At 35.2% G+C, this 21,462-nt stretch overlaps 1 protein-coding gene across 5 annotated transcripts in view; it reads left to right on the top strand.

The window, feature by feature from the left end:
* The window catches only part of Xpo4 (exportin 4), a 194,954-nt gene that overhangs the window by 49,269 nt on the left and 124,223 nt on the right, over positions 1–21,462 (top strand). For all 5 annotated transcript variants that reach the window (XR_015446598.1, XM_087199387.1, XM_087199388.1 and 2 more), the window contains 2 exons: positions 1,668–1,784; positions 2,750–2,903. Coding sequence is in view for 4 of the 5 variants with exons in the window: in XM_087199387.1 (XP_087055513.1) it covers positions 1,668–1,784; positions 2,750–2,903 (271 nt within the window). In the remaining variant the exon portion in view is untranslated. The remainder of the gene's footprint in view (positions 1–1,667; positions 1,785–2,749; positions 2,904–21,462) is intronic.

Raw genomic sequence — 21,462 nt, 5'->3', positions numbered from 1 at the left:
CCTCAAAGCCTAAGTATATTTTAAAATTTGTGCACAATTGATTGGATATTATTTAATCTATGAAGTGTGGAGTTCTACTACTTTAATCATTAATCACTATTTTAAAAGAAAGTCATGTTTTAAAATTCAGTTTTGTTAATTAAAAACTGAAGGTATTTTGTATTTGATAAGTTTCTAAAATCCCTTTAAACTGTAAAATGATATATGTGATAACCTGTTCTTTATGAAAGGTTTTGTGCCTGACTTCTCAGTTTCTTTTCAGGCCTTGCAAGTGGAATTAAACAGGCACACTTTTCTTGAAGATTTGTGCAGGACAAGACTTTTTATATTAAAATGAATGTATACTTTTTAATTAAAATTTTAAAATGTGAGGGGCTAGGGATGTAGCTCAGTGATAGAGGACTTACCTAGCATGCACAAGGCCCTGGGCTTGATCTCTAGCACCACCAGAACAAAACCAAAATGTGTGTATTTAAGCAAACTAGAACCATTTAGAGAACTTTTTTGATTGTAGAAGTCTCCATTGACTCCCCAGGGGATTTGCATTTACTTCTGGTGGTGTGGAAAAGTCTGGTAAACTACTTTAATGTATAGTGTAGTGTGTGTGCCATACAATATGCAGTCATGCTTATTTTGAGATTAAGAGGTGAATAGGCATTTTTTAACAGATTTTTAAAGGAAAATTTCAGATGAATAGAAAGGTAGATAAATAATAGTATATTGGTCACCCAACTAAACATCGTTTATTTTCAACAAATACTAAGTTGCACCAATATTTAGGAATTTAACTTTGTGTATATTTGCTATGATTTGCCAAGATAAGCATTTGTAAGGTCAAGGTACTAACATCAGAAGTATTTCTGAACAAAGATGTTGCAGTTGGTGGATGGGTCTGATTGTGTTCAGCTGTTGCAGAAGCTTGCAGAAATAGTATCATCTTGACTTTAATCTTTCGGGTGTTCAGAGGTAGTGTGCATATTTCTGTTTAACCCTTGGAAGTGTGCCAAAATAATTTGTATCCTTATCTCCATCCTTGGTACCTTTACTCTAGTCTATGAATAAGATTAATGAGTTGATATTCTAAGCCTACTGAATAGAACCAGTGATACGGAAATCTTCATTTATTATTTGAAAAGCTTTTTGGGTACTATCTAGTTATTTTGGAGACAAATTGTTTCACATTTATCAGTTTGGGAATGAATTTTATAAACATCAGAACATAGGAGTCAGACCTAGGTTCAAATCTTAGCTGGTCTTAAATAATTACTTAACCTTTCTAAGTCTCAATTCTTTCATATGTAAAGTAGGGATATGAGTTGTTTTACAAATTAAATGAACTAATGCACTCAACACTGATTTTTTTAATATGTCACTTAAATTGTGTAATCAAGTGGGAGGAATATGTCCTGAGTTCAAATCTTCAATAGATAACTGGATTTGAGAAGTACTGTTATTAGCACTTGCCAGAGCACTTTAGAAAGGAAAGCTAATCTTCATTTTATCATTTCTAGTTTTCTGACAGGTACCCATAACATCTAAAGATATAATAGATATATGTAGATATAGATAGAATATTGATAGAAAATGTTCCATTATGTTAGAACATAATATATTGAAACAAAGCATTGAAAAATTAATGCCTCACAATTATTTCTTATCACATACAGCAAACGCTGGCCTGTTCTATTCTAACTGCATTATTGAGTGAATTCTCAAGTTCAAGTAAGACTAGCAACATTGGACTGAGTATGGAATTCCATGGTAACTGCAAAAGAGTTTTTCAGGTATTGGTATTTTTGTTCTTGTGTTTTAATAATTGGACCATCCACTTTTTTCTTTTTGGTACTAGGGATCGAACTCAGGACCTTGTGTTTGCAAGGGAGGTATGGTGCCATTGAGCTAAATCCCCAGTCCTCGACCATACACTTTTTTTTTTTTTTTTTTTTGGTGCTGGGGATTGAACTTGGGTCCTTGTGCTTGCGCGACCATACACTTTTAACTAAATCTGTTCCTAATTGTTGAGAACATTTGTTTTATATAGTTGAGTAATAGCTTGTACCTGAGGATTTGTGTTGTGATTTTGTAGGATATAGCAAAGGATATAGATAGGTTTGGTGAATGTAGTTGACAGTTTAAAATTACTTGTTTAATTCTAGTCTTAAAAAGAGAATTGTCAGGGCCGGGGATTTAGCTCAGTGGTTCCACCGCCTGCCTTGCAAGCGGAAGGATCCGAGTTCGATCCCCGGTACCAAAAAAAAAAGAGAATTGTGATAAAGAGCTCATAGTTTATTATTTTTATGTTTAGATGTAACTAACTGAATTGAGAGGATTTTGCTGGCCTTAAAAATAAGCTTGGCAGAAGGCCATATATTAAAATGTTATTGCAGATGGTGTGGGCCCTTTGTCTCTCATGTGTATTGTTTAGCTCTGGAGTAAAGCTATGTGAAGGGACTGACTTAAATCCTAGGGCTGTGCACTATAGCAACTGACTCCTCAGGCTCTGCAGTACTGCCAAAGACTTGCTTCTCTATGGCGTAGCATTTATACTACAGTAAATAGTGTCACTTGAAAACATATTATGAAATTGTAAATTTTGAGTAGAGGCTTCAAGATGGAAAATGTTCTTAAGGAAATAGTGTTTGCCACTAGAAATTTTAAAGTTCTCATTTGTTTGATTTCATAGTTCTGAATGGGAATGTATTCTGAGTAAATTTTCAATATGAAAATATTTGTAATTGATTGATGATAGGAAGAAGACCTTCGCCAGATCTTCATGTTGACTGTTGAAGTTCTGCAGGAATTCAGTAGGCGGGAAAACCTCAACGCACAGATGTCCTCTGTGTTTCAGCGTTACCTTGCACTGGCCAATCAAGTCTTGAGCTGGAACTTTCTTCCTCCAAATTATATCCTTTTAACAACTGATGAGTTACTTGTGGTAATTTTCACAGATGACTTAATTATGGCTCAGATAATTTTATTCATATCTACAGGTTTTGTAAAGTATGATTTTTTTTTAAGAAATGGAATTTTACTTTATAATGCCACAGTGTAGTGGACTAAACAGAAGATTTAAAATTGGATTTACTACTTTGTAGAAGATGATTGAATACATGGAAACATTTGGTGGCTAATGGGGTTATTAACTTAGGCAGAGTAGTTTTTCTTGGGAAAGGAAAAAAAACGGAAAATGCATTTTTATGAAGAAATGGAACCTTGGATATATAATGACAGATTTTTTTAACTCACTTTCCTTCCATTTAATTTGGAGTATTTAATTTTCATGGATGTTATTCAAATATAGATAAGTCAGTAAAATGTTTTTTCTTTAAAGGCCTTTACAAATGTAAAAATGAAAATTTCAGCTTTGGGAAATACTAGTATACAAAATAAATTTAAATGTGTTACAGATACATGTACATATATGCTTTTTAAAAATCAGATACTAAGCTGGAGAAATTTGTATTTTAGAAAATAGTTCTTTAAGGTTTTTGATTTACTATTCTAGAATATCTGCCTGTTGATAGATTTATGCAGTAATATACTATATAGTAGCTACCCATTTGAGCATACTTAAATCAGACAGGCTTGGGTTCAAGCTTCAGCTGATCTTAGATAAAGTACTGAACCTTTTTCAATTATAATTTTTCCTAATACAAAAAGAAGATAGGGATTATTGTGTGAATTTAATGAGGCAGTATGTTTAAAACACTCAGAGTTAGGTAATATTTGTGGAGCTCTTAATAGTGTCCTTGAAGTAGTTCATCATATAGCTGGCTGTCTTCTTTCTGGATCTAATACTCTTCTATATGATATACTCTTCCATATGATATAGGAAATTTAATGTAACCTGTTCTAGGTATCTTTGATCAGCTCTTTCTTGGGGCTCTGGGCAGGTCTATTCAGGAAAAAAAGGACTGATAATAAGGAAATAAGAAATAGGTACTGAATCATATTAGGGATTTAGAATAAAACTAATCTTTTTTCCAACAGAGCCAAGAACTGCTACATTTGCATACACAAAGTTTAATTGTAGTAGTTGATAAAACTGTGAGATTTAAAGAGATAATTGTAAATTTTCTTTACTTTCAGCTTGTATGTAGTAGAAAACCCAACTGTGAAAGGTTGTAGGGGTAAAGTGAGTCTCCGACTCTCAACCTGTGCATTCTCCATTGTTCTTTCCTGAGGGCAGTGACAGAGGGGAGAGACTTACCATGAAGTTAATAACTTTCTTCTTTTGTCTGTTTTTTTGGCTTGCGAGGCAGGCGGCGGAACCACTGAGCTAAATCCCCAGTCCCCTGTTGTCTGTTCTTTTTGTTTGTTTTTTTGAGACAGGATCTTGCTTTGTGGGCCAGGCTGGCCTTGAACTCATAGCAATACTCTTGCCTTAGCCTCCCTAGTGCTGGGGCTGCAGGTGTGTGCCATTATGCCCAGTTTGTTTAATCATCTTTCTCTTAGTAACCACTTTTCTATCTTCAGTATATTAATTTAATTCTCTTGGTTTAAGAAGCACATATTCTTATCTTTGCTTTAAAAAAATTTCCCCTTTGAGTGTTGTAATATTTTTTTTTTCTTGGTACCAGGATTGAACTCAGGACCTTGTGCTTACCAGGCAGGAGAGGCACCGCTGAGTTAAATCCCTGGCCCCTGCAATATTATTTTTGCTCCCAATTTTGCTTTGTTTTTAAAAGATAGTAAGGCAGATTTTATTCAGAAGGGACCATAATTAGAGGTTTAGGGATCACTGTAACAGGATCCCTGGGGGAGAGAATAGACTCATCTCCCTGCTCCAATATTTTTTAGTAAAGAAAAAAGATGTTGAGAAACCTTAGGACAGATTGAAAAAGTATCAGACCATATGGAGCTATCAAAACATTAATTATATATGTAGAGAAAATCAACGAAAGTTACACTGCATATATTGTAGCCAATTTTAAAGTGTCTGTTTTAGGGGAAAGTGTAGTTGGCAGAGTGAGTATTTTGTAAAGGGAAACAGTTCTCTGGGAGTTTGGAAACAAAGTTTGTCTGAAAGATACACACATGAAATATATTTTAAAGCCTTTAGGTAAAGTTTTAGAAAAACCTGTCATCTGAGAATAAGTACTATTGCAGAATTGCCAAAGGAAGTAATTACTTGTTTAAAGAAAGTATATCTTGATCTTGAGGATAGTCTTCTACTTCATGGCTGTTGGGTACTTTTGTGACCATAGGTTGTTGTATAGTTCCATTAGTTGGCTGACCACTACAGCTAAATGTTCCTTCTTTTGAGCAGATCAGCTTTAGGCGCAAGAGAAAGAACTCTAGGTGGTGGCATTTAACTGTGCTACAGTTTTAATGCTAATAAAATCAATTTCAAGGTACCCAATTCTGATTGTAATTATGGAAATTGTGTAAAGATTACCATTTAATCTGTAGGGAAATAATTGAATAATTAGTTGGCTTAGTATCATGTAAAGAGATTAATTAAAATTTCACTAAGTTAAGGGGCTGGGGATTTAGCTCAGTGGTTCCACCGCCTGCCTCACAAGCGCAAGGTCCCGAGTTCGATCTCTGGTACCAAAAAAAAAAAAATTACACTGAGTTAAAATGTGTTGATGGCTTTTAAAAATGATTTGTCTTTTAGAGTAGATGAATAACAAGTAGGCTTTGTAAAGTATTTGTGTACTCTGTGTAAAATATATTTGTTGTTTAGAATGGTGTCATGTTAAATGAAGCTATATTAAATTGTCAATATTAGTTCTCTTTCATAATTTTTTATAATCTGCTTTTTGTATCTTTGTTTTTATGTAATTTCGATTGTCATGAATAGCAGGGCATTCTCAGCTAAGATTCACCAGTTGTTCACATTTTGTCCCATTCTCTCTCCATGCACATACACAAATATATTAATTTACATATATGTGTGTATATATTTAAATTCTTTCTTGAAACTATTTGAGAGTTGTAGCAGACATTATGCTTAATTTATCTTGGAGCACTTCACTGTGTACTTGGCTAAAATCAAGGTTTTTGAAATTGTGCAATAGTTTTTATATGAAAATATCTTGCAAAACCATACAGTTTTCATTGCAAGAAGTTTATCATTAAGAAAATATTATTTGATCTATATTCTTTATTCAGATTTTGTCAGTTGGCTCAGTGTACATCTGCCTATTTTGGTTAATTTATATAAATATAATCTTATGTGGCCTTTTATGATTAGCTGCTTTTCACTTAGTGTGGTGTTTTCAAGATTCACGCATCTTGTATATTCTGATCTACTCCTAGGCATAGCACCTATCTTCAGACAGTACTTATTTTATTGGTATATAATATTCATTTTATTGCATGCCACATTTTTATTTACCATTCATCAGTTGATAGACTGTTGAGCTGTTTCCACATTTTGGCTAGTAAGAGTAGTGCTGCTACCAAGTGGAGTGAGAGGTTCCTCCCCTGACTTGAGCCCACAAGTTTAATGCCAGCTGGGTAACATAGTGAGACCCTTTCTTTTTTCTGTGGTGTCCTTTGAAGCTCAGGAACTTTTAGTTTTTATGATGTTCAGTTTATTAATTTTTTTTCATTTTTTTGTCATATCTCAAAAATCATGCCTGAGTCACGGTCACTAAGATTTCTATTTATGGTTCTTCTGTGACTTCTTATATATGTCTTTGATCCATTCTGAGTTAATTTTTATATATGGAATGATATAAAGATTCAACTTCAGTACTTATATCCAGTTGTACCAGCAGATAACTGTTGATTAGAAAGATATGAGAGGGTGGGTAGAGTGAGAAATACCTGAGAAAACACCATGTTGGTAAATGGTTGCTATCTCTTGTCAGTATGTATCTGCTATCTCAGTTGCTCCAGCGTAACTTTTCAATTGGGAATACAAATGAATCCATACAAGGAGAAATTATTTATTTGAATCACTCTGAATAAATTTAAATATGCATGCTCAACCTTTATAGTTAGTAAGTACTGCATAAATACTTTTTTGGCAAGTAAAAGGATGTGACTGTAAACCAAAATGTGTATTAGAGAACTGGAAAAGTAGCTCAGTAATAAAGCACTTGTCTGTCAGGCATGAGGCCCTGGATTCAGTCACCAGTACCATTAGAAAAATAAAAGGAGGAGAACCAAAGTATCTGTTAGGTTGTATAGAAGGAAGGTTTGAGGCCTTAGCTACCACAGACTTTGGAAATTTCTTATAGAGTACTACATTATATAAAATGTGACAGTGTCATTGGGAAAACCAGTTGAAGCTGACTGTATGTGTGGAGCTAGGATGTGCAGAGATGTATAGACAAAAGAATGCAAAGATTAGATATTTAGGGATTTGTTACTACCTAAGCATTTATGAATACTTAAGGATTATACTGTGGTATTTAATAACTAGTTTTGTGTTCTTAGGTCAAGATTTATGTATGTACAAAATTTCATTGTAGTAGTGATTCTGAGTTGAGGGCCATTTTGCCCACCTGGAACATTTTACAGAGTATGAAGAAAAAATTTAGTTGCCACAACTGGAGAAGTGCTACAAGGAACTAGTGGGTAAGGGCTAAGATACTGCTAGATGTCCCACAATGCACAGGACAACCCCTACAATAATTGGGTCCAAAATGTCAGTAGTCATCCACATAAAAACTTGTACTTGGAGGGAAAAAAAAACCCTTCACACTATTAATGATGTTATAATAAACATCTCTTTAAATTTGCAAAAAACAAAAACTTGTACTTGGGTGTTTTTATAATGGTCAAAAAGTAGAAAAAAATGACATGTCCATCAATTGATAAATGGATAAATGAAATATTTATCCATTGCATATAATGAAATAGTTTTCATCAGTTAAAAGGAATGAAAGCAGTACTCATAGTCAACAGCCATTGTAAGCTTTGAAAACATTGTAATAAGTGAAAGAAACCATTCACAAAAGACCTCATATTATATGTTTGGATTTACATGAAATATTCAGAATAGGCAAATTAGGGATGGATTAGTGTTTACATAGGGCAGGGACAGTAGGGAAGACATACAAGAAGACTGCTAAAGTGCACAGAGCTTCTTTCTGGGGTGATGAGAATGTTCTAAAATTAGATTGTGGTCATGGTGGCATAACTGAATATAGTGAAACCATTAAGTTGTATATTCACTGTTAAATTGTGCAGCATGTGAATTATGTCTCATTGAAGCCTTTAAAAATATCGTGCCAGGGCCAGGGATTTAGCTCAGTGGTTCCGCCACCTGCCTCACAAGCGCAAGGTCTTGAGTTCGATCCCTGGTACCAAAAAAAAAAAAGTCATGCCGAGGTCTATCCATCATGATACTTTATAGATCTGCTATCCCCTGTCCATAGAATTGTATTATAGAGGGAGATTGGCGTGAAGATGAAATTTTGGGAGTTCCTGTGATGAAGACCATCAAAGTTAAGGGAGTGGGATAGGTCATTCAAAGAGAAGTAAAGAGGACCAGTGTCAGTACCCTTAGGTGTTACAGTAGGTACAAAGCAGAAAAAAGCAAGAGATTAAGGCCAGTTAAGATAAGTGGAGGAAAGAACAGGCAAGGAAAATTTGGAAAGCAAGGATTGATAAAAGTTTCAAAGAGCAAAGGTAGACGATCTCATCTGTTACTGAAGGGCAAGGTAAAGATTGTTTTCAGTCTGTGTCTGACATCATTAGGCATAGCTGATTTTGTAGAGACCTGTTGATGTGATGGGAAAAAGCTGTCCTTCGGTGATTGAATAGTAGTAATTGGTGAAGTAGAGAGAGAAGTGTAAATACTTCACAAAGCATTGACTGTGATGGCTCAAGAGAAGATGGTTTTGTACTTTGAGTATTGGAAAAGTGACTGTTTATTACCTGAGAGGAGAAGTCAAGATTAGGAAAGAAAACGTGATATGTAGTGTTAGGGCTGGTGTGGATGTTGAAATAGCCCAGGCTCAGTTAAGGTAGTGAGAAAGACAGGAAACGTATCTTTCGTGTGGATTGCCTACCTTGATGATCCAAGTTTTTAAGCTGTTAAATGTTAATTCAGTTAGCTTTGTCTGCGTTTGTTCAAAAGGGAAGGAACAACTTGGAGGAACAAAAATCACCATCTGATGAAACTTTAAAGCATACATATTAAAAAGCATTCTGAAATGTTTTCTTCACTCATCTCTTTTTGAGTAATCAGTTTTCTCCGAACTATTGTTTCTCTGTATATGTCGTATTATGCTCTTTAAAAAAAGAAAGAGGATCTGTAAAGTCATTAATCAATATTTGAAGTTGTGTATTATTCTTTCCAGGATATTCATGCATTACAAGGAAAATATCCAAAAAGAACCAGTACTGTTGGCCATCCTCTCAAAAAGGAAGCAGTCTCTTTAGTTTTTGGGCAAAGTTGATTGTGCTGAAGTTATAGTATTTTTTAAGCATAATTAAAAAAATATTTTGTCACATTTTCTAATTCTTGTATGTTTTGTTTCCCTGGTCTTTCCTCTTCTAATGCCTGTAGTTATATATCTGACTATATTGCAGTGTAATGATACATAACTACTATGGAAAGAACAGCCTTTGGAGTGTAGGAGGAAGTACAACTTTTTCTGTTGTTGAACTGCAGCTGCTCAGAGGGCAGAAAAGAAAAGATGTTATTTACTGTTGCTGGAGCAGTGATATGCAGGTTTATTTTCTTTCCTGAGCCCACAGATTTTTCACTTACTACTTGATGTAATTTAAATCAGTTTAAGCAGATTTTGGTTGTTAGGGAGGAATGGATTCAATGTTAGAAAAAAAATCTCCCTAACAAGTGAACTTGCTTATATACTTTTTAACTCTCATCTAAGTTGCTCAGTAATTTTAGGTCAAAGGCATCTGAGAAACGCAACCTCGTGCCAGTGGCAGTATTGTTAGACGCCCTTCCCCTTTTGGTGCAGTAAGCTTGCAGGCATCAGTATAGGCAAGCCACACTTAATTATTTTAAATGTAATTTTTCTTCCTAGAGAATAATTTATTTAAAATTACTCAGACATTTGGAAGTGTATCTACTAAATTTTTAATTCTGTGAACCTGCGTAAGTTCTAATGAATTTACATGGCAATCGTGCCTGTGTTCTGAAGTATAGAGTTTAATATTACTTTATTGGGGAAATGATAGGAAGATAGTAAGGGAGCTGCCTGTTGCATTATTTGTTTTTGTTTTGATTTCAGTTTTTTGAAACATTGTCTTATTATATAGTGGGCTAGCTTTCAACTCATTATGCAGTCTAAACTGGCCTTGACTTTGCCATTCTTCTGCCTCAGCCTCCCAAGTGCTGAGATTACAGTCAGGTACCACCATGCCCAGCATCTCAATTACTTGTTTTTCCCCGTGTTAGGTTTGAGTGAGAAGTGAATCTTGAAGAAATTAGAATTGTATAGAGAGTTTGGATTTATTAATATCTAAATTCTTCAGGGTCTTCCTATACATTTCTATGCATTATACATTTTGTCAAGATCTTGTTTTATTTGTTATTGTTAGAAACTTGGCATGTAATGACAGTGTTATGAACATGTGAGTTTAGTCCTTGTATGGATTAAATAAATTTCACTTTTATCATGGGTAGTACTGCACTTCCTATTCTGACCAGTTAGTTGTCTTTAGCGGATTTTGGTTGTTATTTGCAATGGGGAAAATTGTCTTTGTAAACCTGTTACCAGTATTACAGAGTCAGTATTCTATTTTATGTGTCAATTAAAAATAAACTTTAATGTTCTACTGAGAATAAACAGGTAGCATTATCTCTATAGATAAAGATCACATTTGTGCCCACTGGTATATAGTTCCTGTGGTGGGTCCCTGTAATTAGCTTCAGCATTGTGGGTTGGATTGTGAATTGGATTTTTTAGTTCCTTGAAAGATGAAACTATACTTTTTCTCTTCACATCTGCTTTGATGACTAGCCCTCTTTCACTAGGGACATAGATACCAGTACATTGGAGTAGAACAGAGAAGAGAACTTGATTGCCTGAAAGTCTTTGAGCTGATTTCCAAAGCATCATCTCATTGTCATCAACACCTAAGTGTGTAGAGCTTACCTGAATAAAACCAATGGAAATGTGATCTCATTGGGGTAAATACTGTTTAGTGTAGCTTTTTGAATATTTAGTCTTAGATTCTATATCTCTAAGATTTGTTTGAGGTATCCTTCATTACACATCAATTTTATTTCACAAAGCAGAATGAAGTCAGAATTTTCATGCAAAATGTTTGGATCAGAATTTTAAACTCATTTAGGATAAGTCAAAATATGTATTTGAGGCATGATGTCATTCCTTTTCATTAAAACCGCTGTTAATTCTAACTTATAATTCATTTATAAAATCTTGTTTGACATTGATAAGCAGAAGACACACGGACACAACAAGGTCTTGAAGCCTAAGATAGCACTAGTTTTTGCTTCAGTTAGGGACAGGGTCTTGCCGTGTTGCTTGTGTTGGCCTCAAATTCCCAATCCTTCTGCCTCAGCCTCCTGTGTAGATGGGATTATAGTATGCACCACTGCACCCAGCTCTTGTTTTTCTAAAAAAGAAACTTTATTGAGATGCAATTCACATACTATGCAAGTCAGTTGGAATGTGCAATTCTTTTTTCAGTATATTCACAGAGTTGTGCAGCCTTCACCACCATCAATTTTAGGTCCCTAAAAAGGAACCTGTTCAGCAGTCACCTCCTCCCAATTCCATCATTCTCATCCCTCCCCCGCCTGAGACAACCACTAATCTAGTGGTTGCATGGTAGTAATGGTAGCATGTGTCAGTAGCATGTGACAGTAATTCACTGTAGCATGTGTCAGTAATTCACCCACCCACACACACACACACACACACACACACACACACACACACACACTGGGGATCAAACTCAGGACCTTGTATTTGCCAGGTAGGCAGGGAGAATTCATTGCTTTTTATTGCTCAATGATACTCCATTATATAGATATGCACATTTTATTTTTTATCTTCATCTTCTCATGGACTTTTGAACTTTCTCCACTTTTTGAAAACTCAACAATGTAGAATATTGTTGCTAAGAACATTCATGTACAAGTTTGAGTGGATATATGTTTTCATTTTTCTTGTTTGTATATTACCTAGGAGTAGAATTGCAGGGTTATACAATAATTGTACATTTATCATTTTGACCAGCTACTGGATTGATTTCCATAGTAGCCATACTATTTTACATTATCATTGTAGTCTATGAGGATTCATTTGTCTGGATCCTGACCAACTAGTTACTTTGTCATTGCTGAGACACAGCAATCTCTTTTTAAAAGAGAAAGGATTTATTTTGTCTTCACAGTTTGTAAGGTTTCAGTCCATAATTGGCTGACTCCAAGGCAGGGCGGTTTGGCAGAGAAGAAACAGCTCATGGCATGGCAGCAGGAAGCAGAGAGATTGATTGTGGGAAGAGGGAGAAAGATAGATTCTTCCAGGCCACTCCTCTAGTGACCATCTCCTTCAACCAAGCTTCACCTTCCAACTTCACACTCAGCCATAAACCCATCAGTGGACTCATCCACTGGTGAATATCACACCCTCTATGTCCAGTCACCTCTCAAAAGCACCACCTATGAGTACATGAGGCTTTGGAGGAACATCTAGATATAAACTGTGACACCAATACTTATTTTTTAGTTCATAGCTATGCTGTCAGGTATGAAATAATATCTTCCTGAGGCTTTGATTTGCATTACCCATAGAGTAAATGCTATGGAACATCTTTCCTTACGTTGTTGACCATTTGTGTCATTGGAGAACTGTTTATTTAGATGTTTTGTCTAATTTTTAAGCTTATTAGTCTTTTTTAAAAGCCCAGGTAATCCAGATTCAGCTACGAAAAGATAACCTTTTTAGAGACTATTTCAGAGAAACTTACATGGGCGTATCACAGACTCCAAATCTTACGAGAGGTAAGGCAAAGATCTCAGAACTTGCAGCAAAAATCCCCACTGCCATGACCATAAGCTTGGCATCTTGAGGGAGCTGGAGGAAGGGGACAAAGAGCTCTTCAGAGAAGACGTGGCTCCCAGAGAAGGGCGCACAGTGCGGAGTGCCTGGACGGGTCAGTCGGATTGCCACGGCCAAGCAGGGCCTGGAACAGCTAACTGTGTCTCAGTTCACTCATTGTTTTCAGGAATCTAAACTAGGACCTCTAGTGTACTTTGAACTAGAAGTAAAAGCATTCTGGTGGTCTTTTTTTGTAGAGATCCACTAGCCACTGAAGAAAATGCCACTATGGGACAGTTTTGAATATTCAGTATAAAAATTAATTTTTCCCTGAAGCTAATAAAATTCGTCAGCCAAGTAAAAATCAAAAGCTCTAGTATGTTGTGTGTTTATAGGTGGAAGGTAGAGACTGATGCTACAGTTTATTTTAAAGCTATCATTTATCATCATCATTTGAGACTAACAAATAGTGTGTGAATTTTAGGGTTTTGACTTTTGAAATTAGGTGGGTTAATTTTTAAATTTTCTTTCAAAGGGGAAAGTTTGCAAACCTGACAGAAGGTCTCTTAGGCATGGCTTTGGAAGCCCCCAGACATACATGAAGTTGGCTTTGAGTACATAAATAAGGAATTTCTGTAACATGGTTTTGCTGAGTTTCTGGTTTTTCTCTTAACCACTTAGCAGTATCCAGAAGTGGAAGCAAAGTTATTTTCATGGTGTATCCCTCCTACTTATGCTCCTAATGGTGACCCTACATTAGCTACCCATGGCAAAGAATATTCTCTATAAAGAGAGTGGCTCACTGTGCCTCCCACCACAGTGTGAACACATCTTCTGTTATTACTGTGTTAAGAGTAGTTTCATATTTAACATCTACTTGTCCTGAGTATGGCACAGAGGTGCAAAATGCGTAGCCATTGAAATCAAGAATTGAGATGTTAAAAGGGAGTGCTGTTTAGAAACTAACCCTAATTTGTCTGAAGAAAAATGCATTATGTTTAAACCCTTACTATTAGTCATACTAAATATAGTATTTAGATAGAAATCACACAGTAACTGAATGTATTATGTAAGTGTTCATGTATTTTTTAAAAAAGACATTGGATTAAATTTTAAATGTCAAGAATAGTAAGAGTTTTTGTCAGATGACTACTGAAAATGTTCCTTCATTTTGCTACTTTGAAGAAAGAGATTGGACTCTAAAAGATTTTGGACACTGGAAAAAACAAAATATTGAACTGTGAGTTCTTTATATATATCCTGGATACAAGTCCCTTAGCAGATATATAATTTTCAAATATTTTCTTCCATTTGGTACTAGGATTATTAGAAAAACTTTTTCATGATTTTTTTTGTTTTGTTTTTTGGTAGCGGGGATCGAACCCACAACCTTGCGCTTGCTAAATAGGCAGCGGTTCATGATGTTCTTTGAAGCGCAAGCATTTTAAACTTTGGTGTTGGCTGATTTATCAATTTTTTGTTGTTGTTTGTGATTTTGGTGTCGTATTTAAGATTGCCTAACTCAAAATCACAGAGATTGAATCCTCTATTTTCTTTTTTTCTTAGTACTGTATACATTTATAGTACATAATAGATATATTCATTGTGGATAATTGGTACACATACATATCTCATTTGATCCTTCTTTCTTCTCCTTTCCTGGCTTCTGCCCCCCATCCACAATATCTTGTATTTCCTAAGAGTAAGTTTTCAAATCAGAAAGTGAGTCCTTCAACTTTATTCTTCTATTTCAAGATTATTTTGTCTATTCTGTGTCTCTCATATTTCCTTTTGAAATTTAACATCGATTTACCAATTTCTGCAAAAACAGAAGCTGGGATTTTGTTAGGGATTGTGTTGAACTTTTAGGTCAGTTTGTGGAGTATTACCTTGTTAACAGTGTTAAATTTTACGATCTCTTTGTTAGGATTTTTAATTTCTTTCAACAGTTTTATAGTTTTCAGAGTAGAAGTATTATACTTTGTTAAATTTATTTATAAGTATGCTTAATTCAATTGTTTTTAAATTTTCATTTTCATATTCGATGCTAGTCTGTAGAAATAAATGATTTTTATGTGTTGATCTTGTATCCTCTAACCTTGTTGAACTCATTTATTAACCAGTGGTATTTTCAGTGTTCTCTTGTGGGCATATAATTTGGTAAACACGTGATCATGTCACCCACAAACCATTATTTTAAGAGTGATTATTATATGTAGGTTTCTTATATACAGAGGTGATTCATGAAAATATATTCCCGCCCAGGCCCAGATGGTGCAGCACCCATAGCCTCTGGCACTTGGTCTAAGTTAAAATCACCCCTACCCCAGTGTGTCTTGGAAGAGACTATCGGGACAGGGTGCGCCTGCTCTTCATTCTGTCTTGGGTCACCATTGTCCAACCAAGTACCCTGGTCCTGTGTTGCACTGAGCTCCCGATGGCCTCACTTTGGGCCCCCTTCCTCCGAGAGCGGTGTTCGCTGGCCAAGTTTCCTCCTGCCCATGTTGTTTCTGTACCCACACACCCTCTCCCCATCTCTCCCTGTTTGTACTTGGTGCCTGGTTTTCTTGGTGTACCAGGTGTCTGGTTCCTTTGACTGTGGTTTCCCCTGTGAATGTCCTATGTAAATTTTTCCCATTTGGCTCACTTCTCAGTTGTTGCTTTTTAGTTGGTAAGTGTCTGCTACCCACTCCTTAGAGCTCTGTGAAACCACTGGACATGTTTTCTTGATGGCATTGTAAACACCTAGCACAGATGTTTAACAAATATTTAATTATTGAAAGAAGCCAATGCAGAAGTGTTAGCTTAGTTTTTGGATGTGTATTTGTCCTGCTAATATAGCTCAAGTAGTAGTTCATCTGATGTGCATAAATGCTCATGCGTTCTGGCAATGCCAATAGTAAATGACGGTATCATTTTGTAATAAGAATGTTTGGCAGGCATGTGTGGTATGTTGGCTTTGCCTATATTTCTTTTTTTAGTTTGCTTGTGTTGCCTTTTATTGGTATTCTATTCTTGTAGATCTGATTTGGTTTGGGTAAAAAGCTTTTTAACTTACTCTCTTGAGTAAGTTACCTGGATCATAAAATAGTGATAGAATACAGAACTTTCATCTAAATTAGAACTTACAAGTCAAGCCAACACCACTATTTGGAAGCAAAACTTTCCTCTGCTCCTAAAACTTTTACTGATGAAGTAGGTTAAAACAGAATATAGAAAGATAGAGAAACTAAAATATTTATTACTTTTGTAAAATGTCCATTGTTGTTACAAGATCATCCTAGACTGTAAAATACTAATAAGAACAGACAGTGGAAAATTTTAGTTTGCCCGTATTTGCTCAAGAATCATTTGTAGATGTTGTATGTCTCGTTTATTCTTTACTGTTAGTCACTACCACAAAATGATTACCCTTACTGAAGGTATTAGTAAACCAGCAAGAACTTATTTGCATACTTAAGGACACATGTATTTCCCCTTTAAGACTGACACACTTACCGATAATACTGCCTGTTGTTTGAGATCTTGAAACAGAAGACTTAGTAGGATTATCCAGTGCCAGTCACTAGCAGGGTGCGATTAAGCTTGTCTTCTGGCTCTTGGCCTAGTGTGTGTTTGTCTCTGCTCATGTAGTTATAGAATAGGGCAGGTGGCACATAAAAATGCCTTTGATTCTCAGAAGTTGGTAAGCTTTCATATAAGGAAAATTTTAGAGCTAAACAGGATCTTTGTGGAGAGGGAGGGAGTAGAGAGTTACTTCTTCATTGTTCTGTGGTGCAGTAGAATTTGCACGTAATTGTAACTGATTTTCCAGGGAATTAAGATGTCATTGTGCTTAGAAGACTCGCTGGGGTTTAGCACCTCACTATTGAGTCCTTTGCTAAAGCCCTGGCTAAGAACAAGTGGGCTTGTGTTTGGTACAGTAACAGAAAAAACATTGTAACTATAACTCCTGGTTCCTTAATTTGGTGAAACATTGGAAAATAAAGCAAGATTAGATGTGGATGACATTTTTTTAAAAAAGATAATAGGATTTTTGAGAGAGAGAAAGCAACTGTAGTTGACTATATCTCATTGGTGGAATTGTATTTTGTTGGTTAAAAATAAAATTATCTGATACAAAATTAAATTATACAACTTCAGTCTTTATTTGAAAAACATGTATAAAGCCATAGTAGAAGAAAATTCTTGAGTTATGCTGTGATGTGGACTTTGGTAAAATGATGACTGTTTTGTGCCAGGCTTTTATAACTTATATATCTTACAAAATCTGACTAGTGTGTTCTACATGTAATAAAAGATTGCTTAATAAATAATTAGTTCACCCAGGCTGCTCTTTTATTGGCGACATAGTTTTTGTTTTAAAAAGGTAAAAGAATATAATGTCCAGATGTTATGACTTGTTATTGCAGTGACTAAGTCAAAACTTTTGAAATTTTTAAAAGGGAAACTAGTTTTATTGAAGCTTATCTTAAAAGAGAAAATACTATTATTTAAATTTTTAAAAATATTAAGAATAGGAGTGCTTGATTTCTGAATTCTGGTGATAATGGTTTTGTTTGATTTTTATTCTTCATTAAGAATTACCTGGGGTAGAAATAATATTTTGAGATTTCTTTACATATAGACAGAGTATTTGAGAATACCAAATTAAAATTTGAATTATCCCACCTGCCTCGCAAGTGCAAGATCCTGAGTTCGATGCCTGGTTCAAAAAAAAAAATTGCAATTAACTTAGTTCTTGATTTGGAATATACTAATATGGTCTAGATCTGCATATAACTATTGTGCTCATATTGTGGTATACTTTTTTTTTTGGTACCAGGGATCAAACTCGGGTCCTTGCGCTTGCGGGGCAGGCGGCAGAACCACTGAGCTAAATCCCCAGCCGACATTGTGGTATACTTTAAAATAATTTTTTTTAATTGAAAACTAATGTACATACTAACATTTTAGGTAATACTAAACAGTCTGCAGTGAGTAGTGAACCTCTCATTTAAGAGGCCACACAGTCCTCTTCAACAACTTGACAGTTTCATGGTACAGTCTGGTAACTAAAACATGTATTTCTTTTCAGAATAACAGAATTCCTTTTTTGGGGGAGGGGGTATTTTAAGACAGGGTCTCACTATTAAGCCCATGTAGCCCAGGCTGGCCTCAAATTCACAGCAATTCTGCTGCATCAGCCTCCCAAATGCTGGGGTTACAGGCGTGTCATCATGCTCAGCTTCAGGATAACATTATTTAAAAGTTTGTTCTATTTATTATTACCTTTTTTTTGAGATAGAATCTCACTGTGTTTCCCAGGCTAGGCTGAACTTGTGATCCTTCTGCTGGGTTTAGAGTCATAACCATCTTTCTTTACACAGTTCTTTTTTGTTGTTTTTGTGTTTAACTTTAAATTTTATTATATTTGGGGATAACTATATGTTTTTTTGTAGAGTTGGATATTATTTGTAGTGAAAAAGATAGGTCTTAATTATAAAAATTTTACATGCATTTTATTATGAAAAAGTAGTATGCTACCATGTTGGCTGACTGAAAGAAAGAAGTTTTATCTGTAGTGTTGTAGATTAGTTCTTTACAAAAACAAATACAGCCTCTTTGTATGGTGCATTAGAGAGGCCCTCATGTGACTACTAGGTAAGTGGTCCGCTGAACTACATTTCAAGTTCAGTAAGTGTACTTTCTTGATAGAGGGCAAATATCATGCCAGAGATAAAAATTTCTTTCCAGATTCAGAGGTGGAAAGCAAAACTCACATGAAACTTTAAAATAATTATAGGGAAAAGTATTTTCTCATAGGTCAGACATTAAACTCACAAATCTCTCTATTCTGTTGGCCACATGTAAGAAATTCACATCTATTTATTAGTGTTTTAAGGAAATTTGGCCATGGTGACTGAATACTAAGGACAGTGTGTTAAATACAGACCACAATCAGGAGAGACTAAAACCAAGATTTAAAGAAGTAAGATTTGAGAATTTTGAACCTAATGTTTATTTATAATTTCAGATGTGGAAAAAGTTCTCTCTTAAACTCATATCAGTTTCTCCTTAATATAAAAAACAAGTATACAAAAGTATTTATGGAGAATATACTTGTTATGATTTGAAAAGGTAGAAGAGAATGATAGAAGAATCTGCATTAAGTTTAGTTTCCTTTTGTAATATTTATTAATTTTTGAAGTAACCTTCCACTTACTAAAAGAATTGTCATACCCTTTGCTGAATTTTCACTGCAGGCTTAGAACAAGGAAGACTCTTCACTTGGAGTAAGCTTTTCTGAATTTCTAAAAGTAGCAAAATCATTAATACTACCTTTGCTTCTATTCCTTCTGGTCTGTGCTTGAACTATATGGAATTCTTGGAGGGTTTAGTTTTCTTCAGCATATAGAGCCTCTAAAGTTTTTTACTTTTCACCCTGAGACAGTGCTTCTCCTAGCTACTGAAGCTTTGAGACCAGCTATTTTATTATGGCTTTGTGAACTCATTTATTTATCTGTTTCCATTTTTTTGCGGCACTGGGGATCAAACTTAGGACCTTGCGCTTGCAAGGCAGGCATGGTGCCACTGAGCTAAATCATGGCCCATTTATCTGTTTCCTATCCCACCTAATTTTAAAAATTAAAATCATGACACCTTTTATAAGTACATAATGTATTAATAAATTTTGTTATTTTTATAGCTGGTGTTTATTAAATATAAAATATACATACATTTTGTTAGATTTGAATATTTAAAAAATAAATAATACCATTTTAATGTCAGATTCCAAGTCCCTAGGAAATGGAACTCGATTTTATAACTTATGCATATTTGCTTAACCCAGTAGTTGATAAAAGCTGTTAGTAAATTTGATAGAGCCCTGTTTCATTCCTGAATATGTGTACCAAAATTACTTTTCAGTGAAATAAATGGAACATTGAAAATTAAGAGAAATAAAACTGGAAAAGAATAAATGGAATAGTTTTCCATTTTTATGAAGTGGAAAGAATTGATTGCCTTACTCAGATGATTTACTTTATTACTAAAGTGACACCCCTTTTGTTGTGGAAAATTTCAAGGTCATGCAGGAGCAGACAAAATAATCAACTTCAGCAGCTGTAAGTGCACACAAGCAGTCTTGTTTAATCACTACTCTCTGGTAGCTCCAGACCATTTTGAAGCAGAACCTATATATCAGATAAATTTCATCCACAAATATTTCAGTTTGTTTCTGTAAAAGAGCATCAGGCCTTCATTTTTCAACATGTAAAATGATTTAGTGTTCAATCATTATATTATGTTGAGCAAAAACAGCTGTCTCGGGCAAATGAACTCACTTACATTGATAACTCTTCCTTGACTTGATTTTTTTTTTTTCTCTGAAATTCACACTTATTTTACTCTGGGTTTTCATCTCTTTTCCTTTCCTCCACAAGGGGGCAGATAAAGGAAGAGAGAAATGAAGTTTAAATGAACCTGGTTTGGGACTCACTATTTTGAATCAAATGAGCACAGTTGTAGGACATTTTGGGGGTGACTTTTCAGAAACAAGCAGTGACTTCTTAAAACAACCAAGTGCCCTCCTTACTCTTCAGAGAAAGAGTGTAGCTTTCTTGGCTTTCTTAACAGGAGGTAAGGAATCAGCTTTCAAGAAATATTATCCAAAGCATTGTTACAGCCTTTAATTTTTTCTATGTTTAGTAATTTGTCTCTAAAAACAATAATTTGAGATTTAATGAAAACACAACATTTGAATTTATACCCAGTTCTTACAGTCTGTAATCTATAGCTTAGAGATTCTGTGATTGTGGCGAGCTCAAGGCCAACCTGGGCTACATAGTGAGTTCAAGGCCAGCCTGAACTGCATAGTGAGATTCTGTCTCAGAAAACCCCCCCAAAAAACTACACAAAAAAGACTTCTTGAATGATGCAAATGTTGATTGGGTGAGGTATTTGAGCTAGGCATTTGACAGTAGAAGGGACATAGTGACTGTCTATCCCCAAGCAGTTTTCCCATTTCTTAAAAGCCTCAGTTACTATGGCATTGTCATTGAGTAAATTACAGAGACCTGCAAATATATGATGGTTACTTTATTTACAGCAAAAGCAGTCTTCCATTTGTAGCATGTTTGGTATTGAACACCTGAACACCCTGTAAATTGCTGTTTAGTCTGAGAATTTTAAATGAACATCTATAAAGTTCTGTAGCAGCTGATTAGTTCTTTGTTTGGACTTGGTATTTGGATATTCTGATCTGGGGAATTTTTTAATTCATTTTTGTTCTTCCTGCTTTTTTGTTTTGTTCTTCTAGAGACAGACACGGAAACAGAGAGACAGTGCCAAAAAAGTATACACACTTCAGGAAAAGAAAAATAGTATGTTTTTTCAGCAGATGGTGTTACCCTTGTATGGCGGGGGTGGGGGTGGGCTCCTAGAGGATGTCTTACAGCACAGAAAACCCGCTTCACTGCCACCTGTTAGAGAAGAACCTGAAAGTGCGTGTGCAGCAATCTCAGTGACCAAGGTTACC

The sequence above is a fragment of the Heterocephalus glaber genome, unplaced genomic scaffold (assembly GCF_053883595.1).
Source record: "Heterocephalus glaber isolate CG9 unplaced genomic scaffold, H.glaber_assembly_v1.0 deba00001719, whole genome shotgun sequence".
Classification (NCBI taxonomy): domain Eukaryota; kingdom Metazoa; phylum Chordata; class Mammalia; order Rodentia; family Bathyergidae; genus Heterocephalus; species Heterocephalus glaber.
Note: the sequence above shows the minus strand (reverse complement) of the source record. Positions and strands in the feature narration are given on the sequence as shown.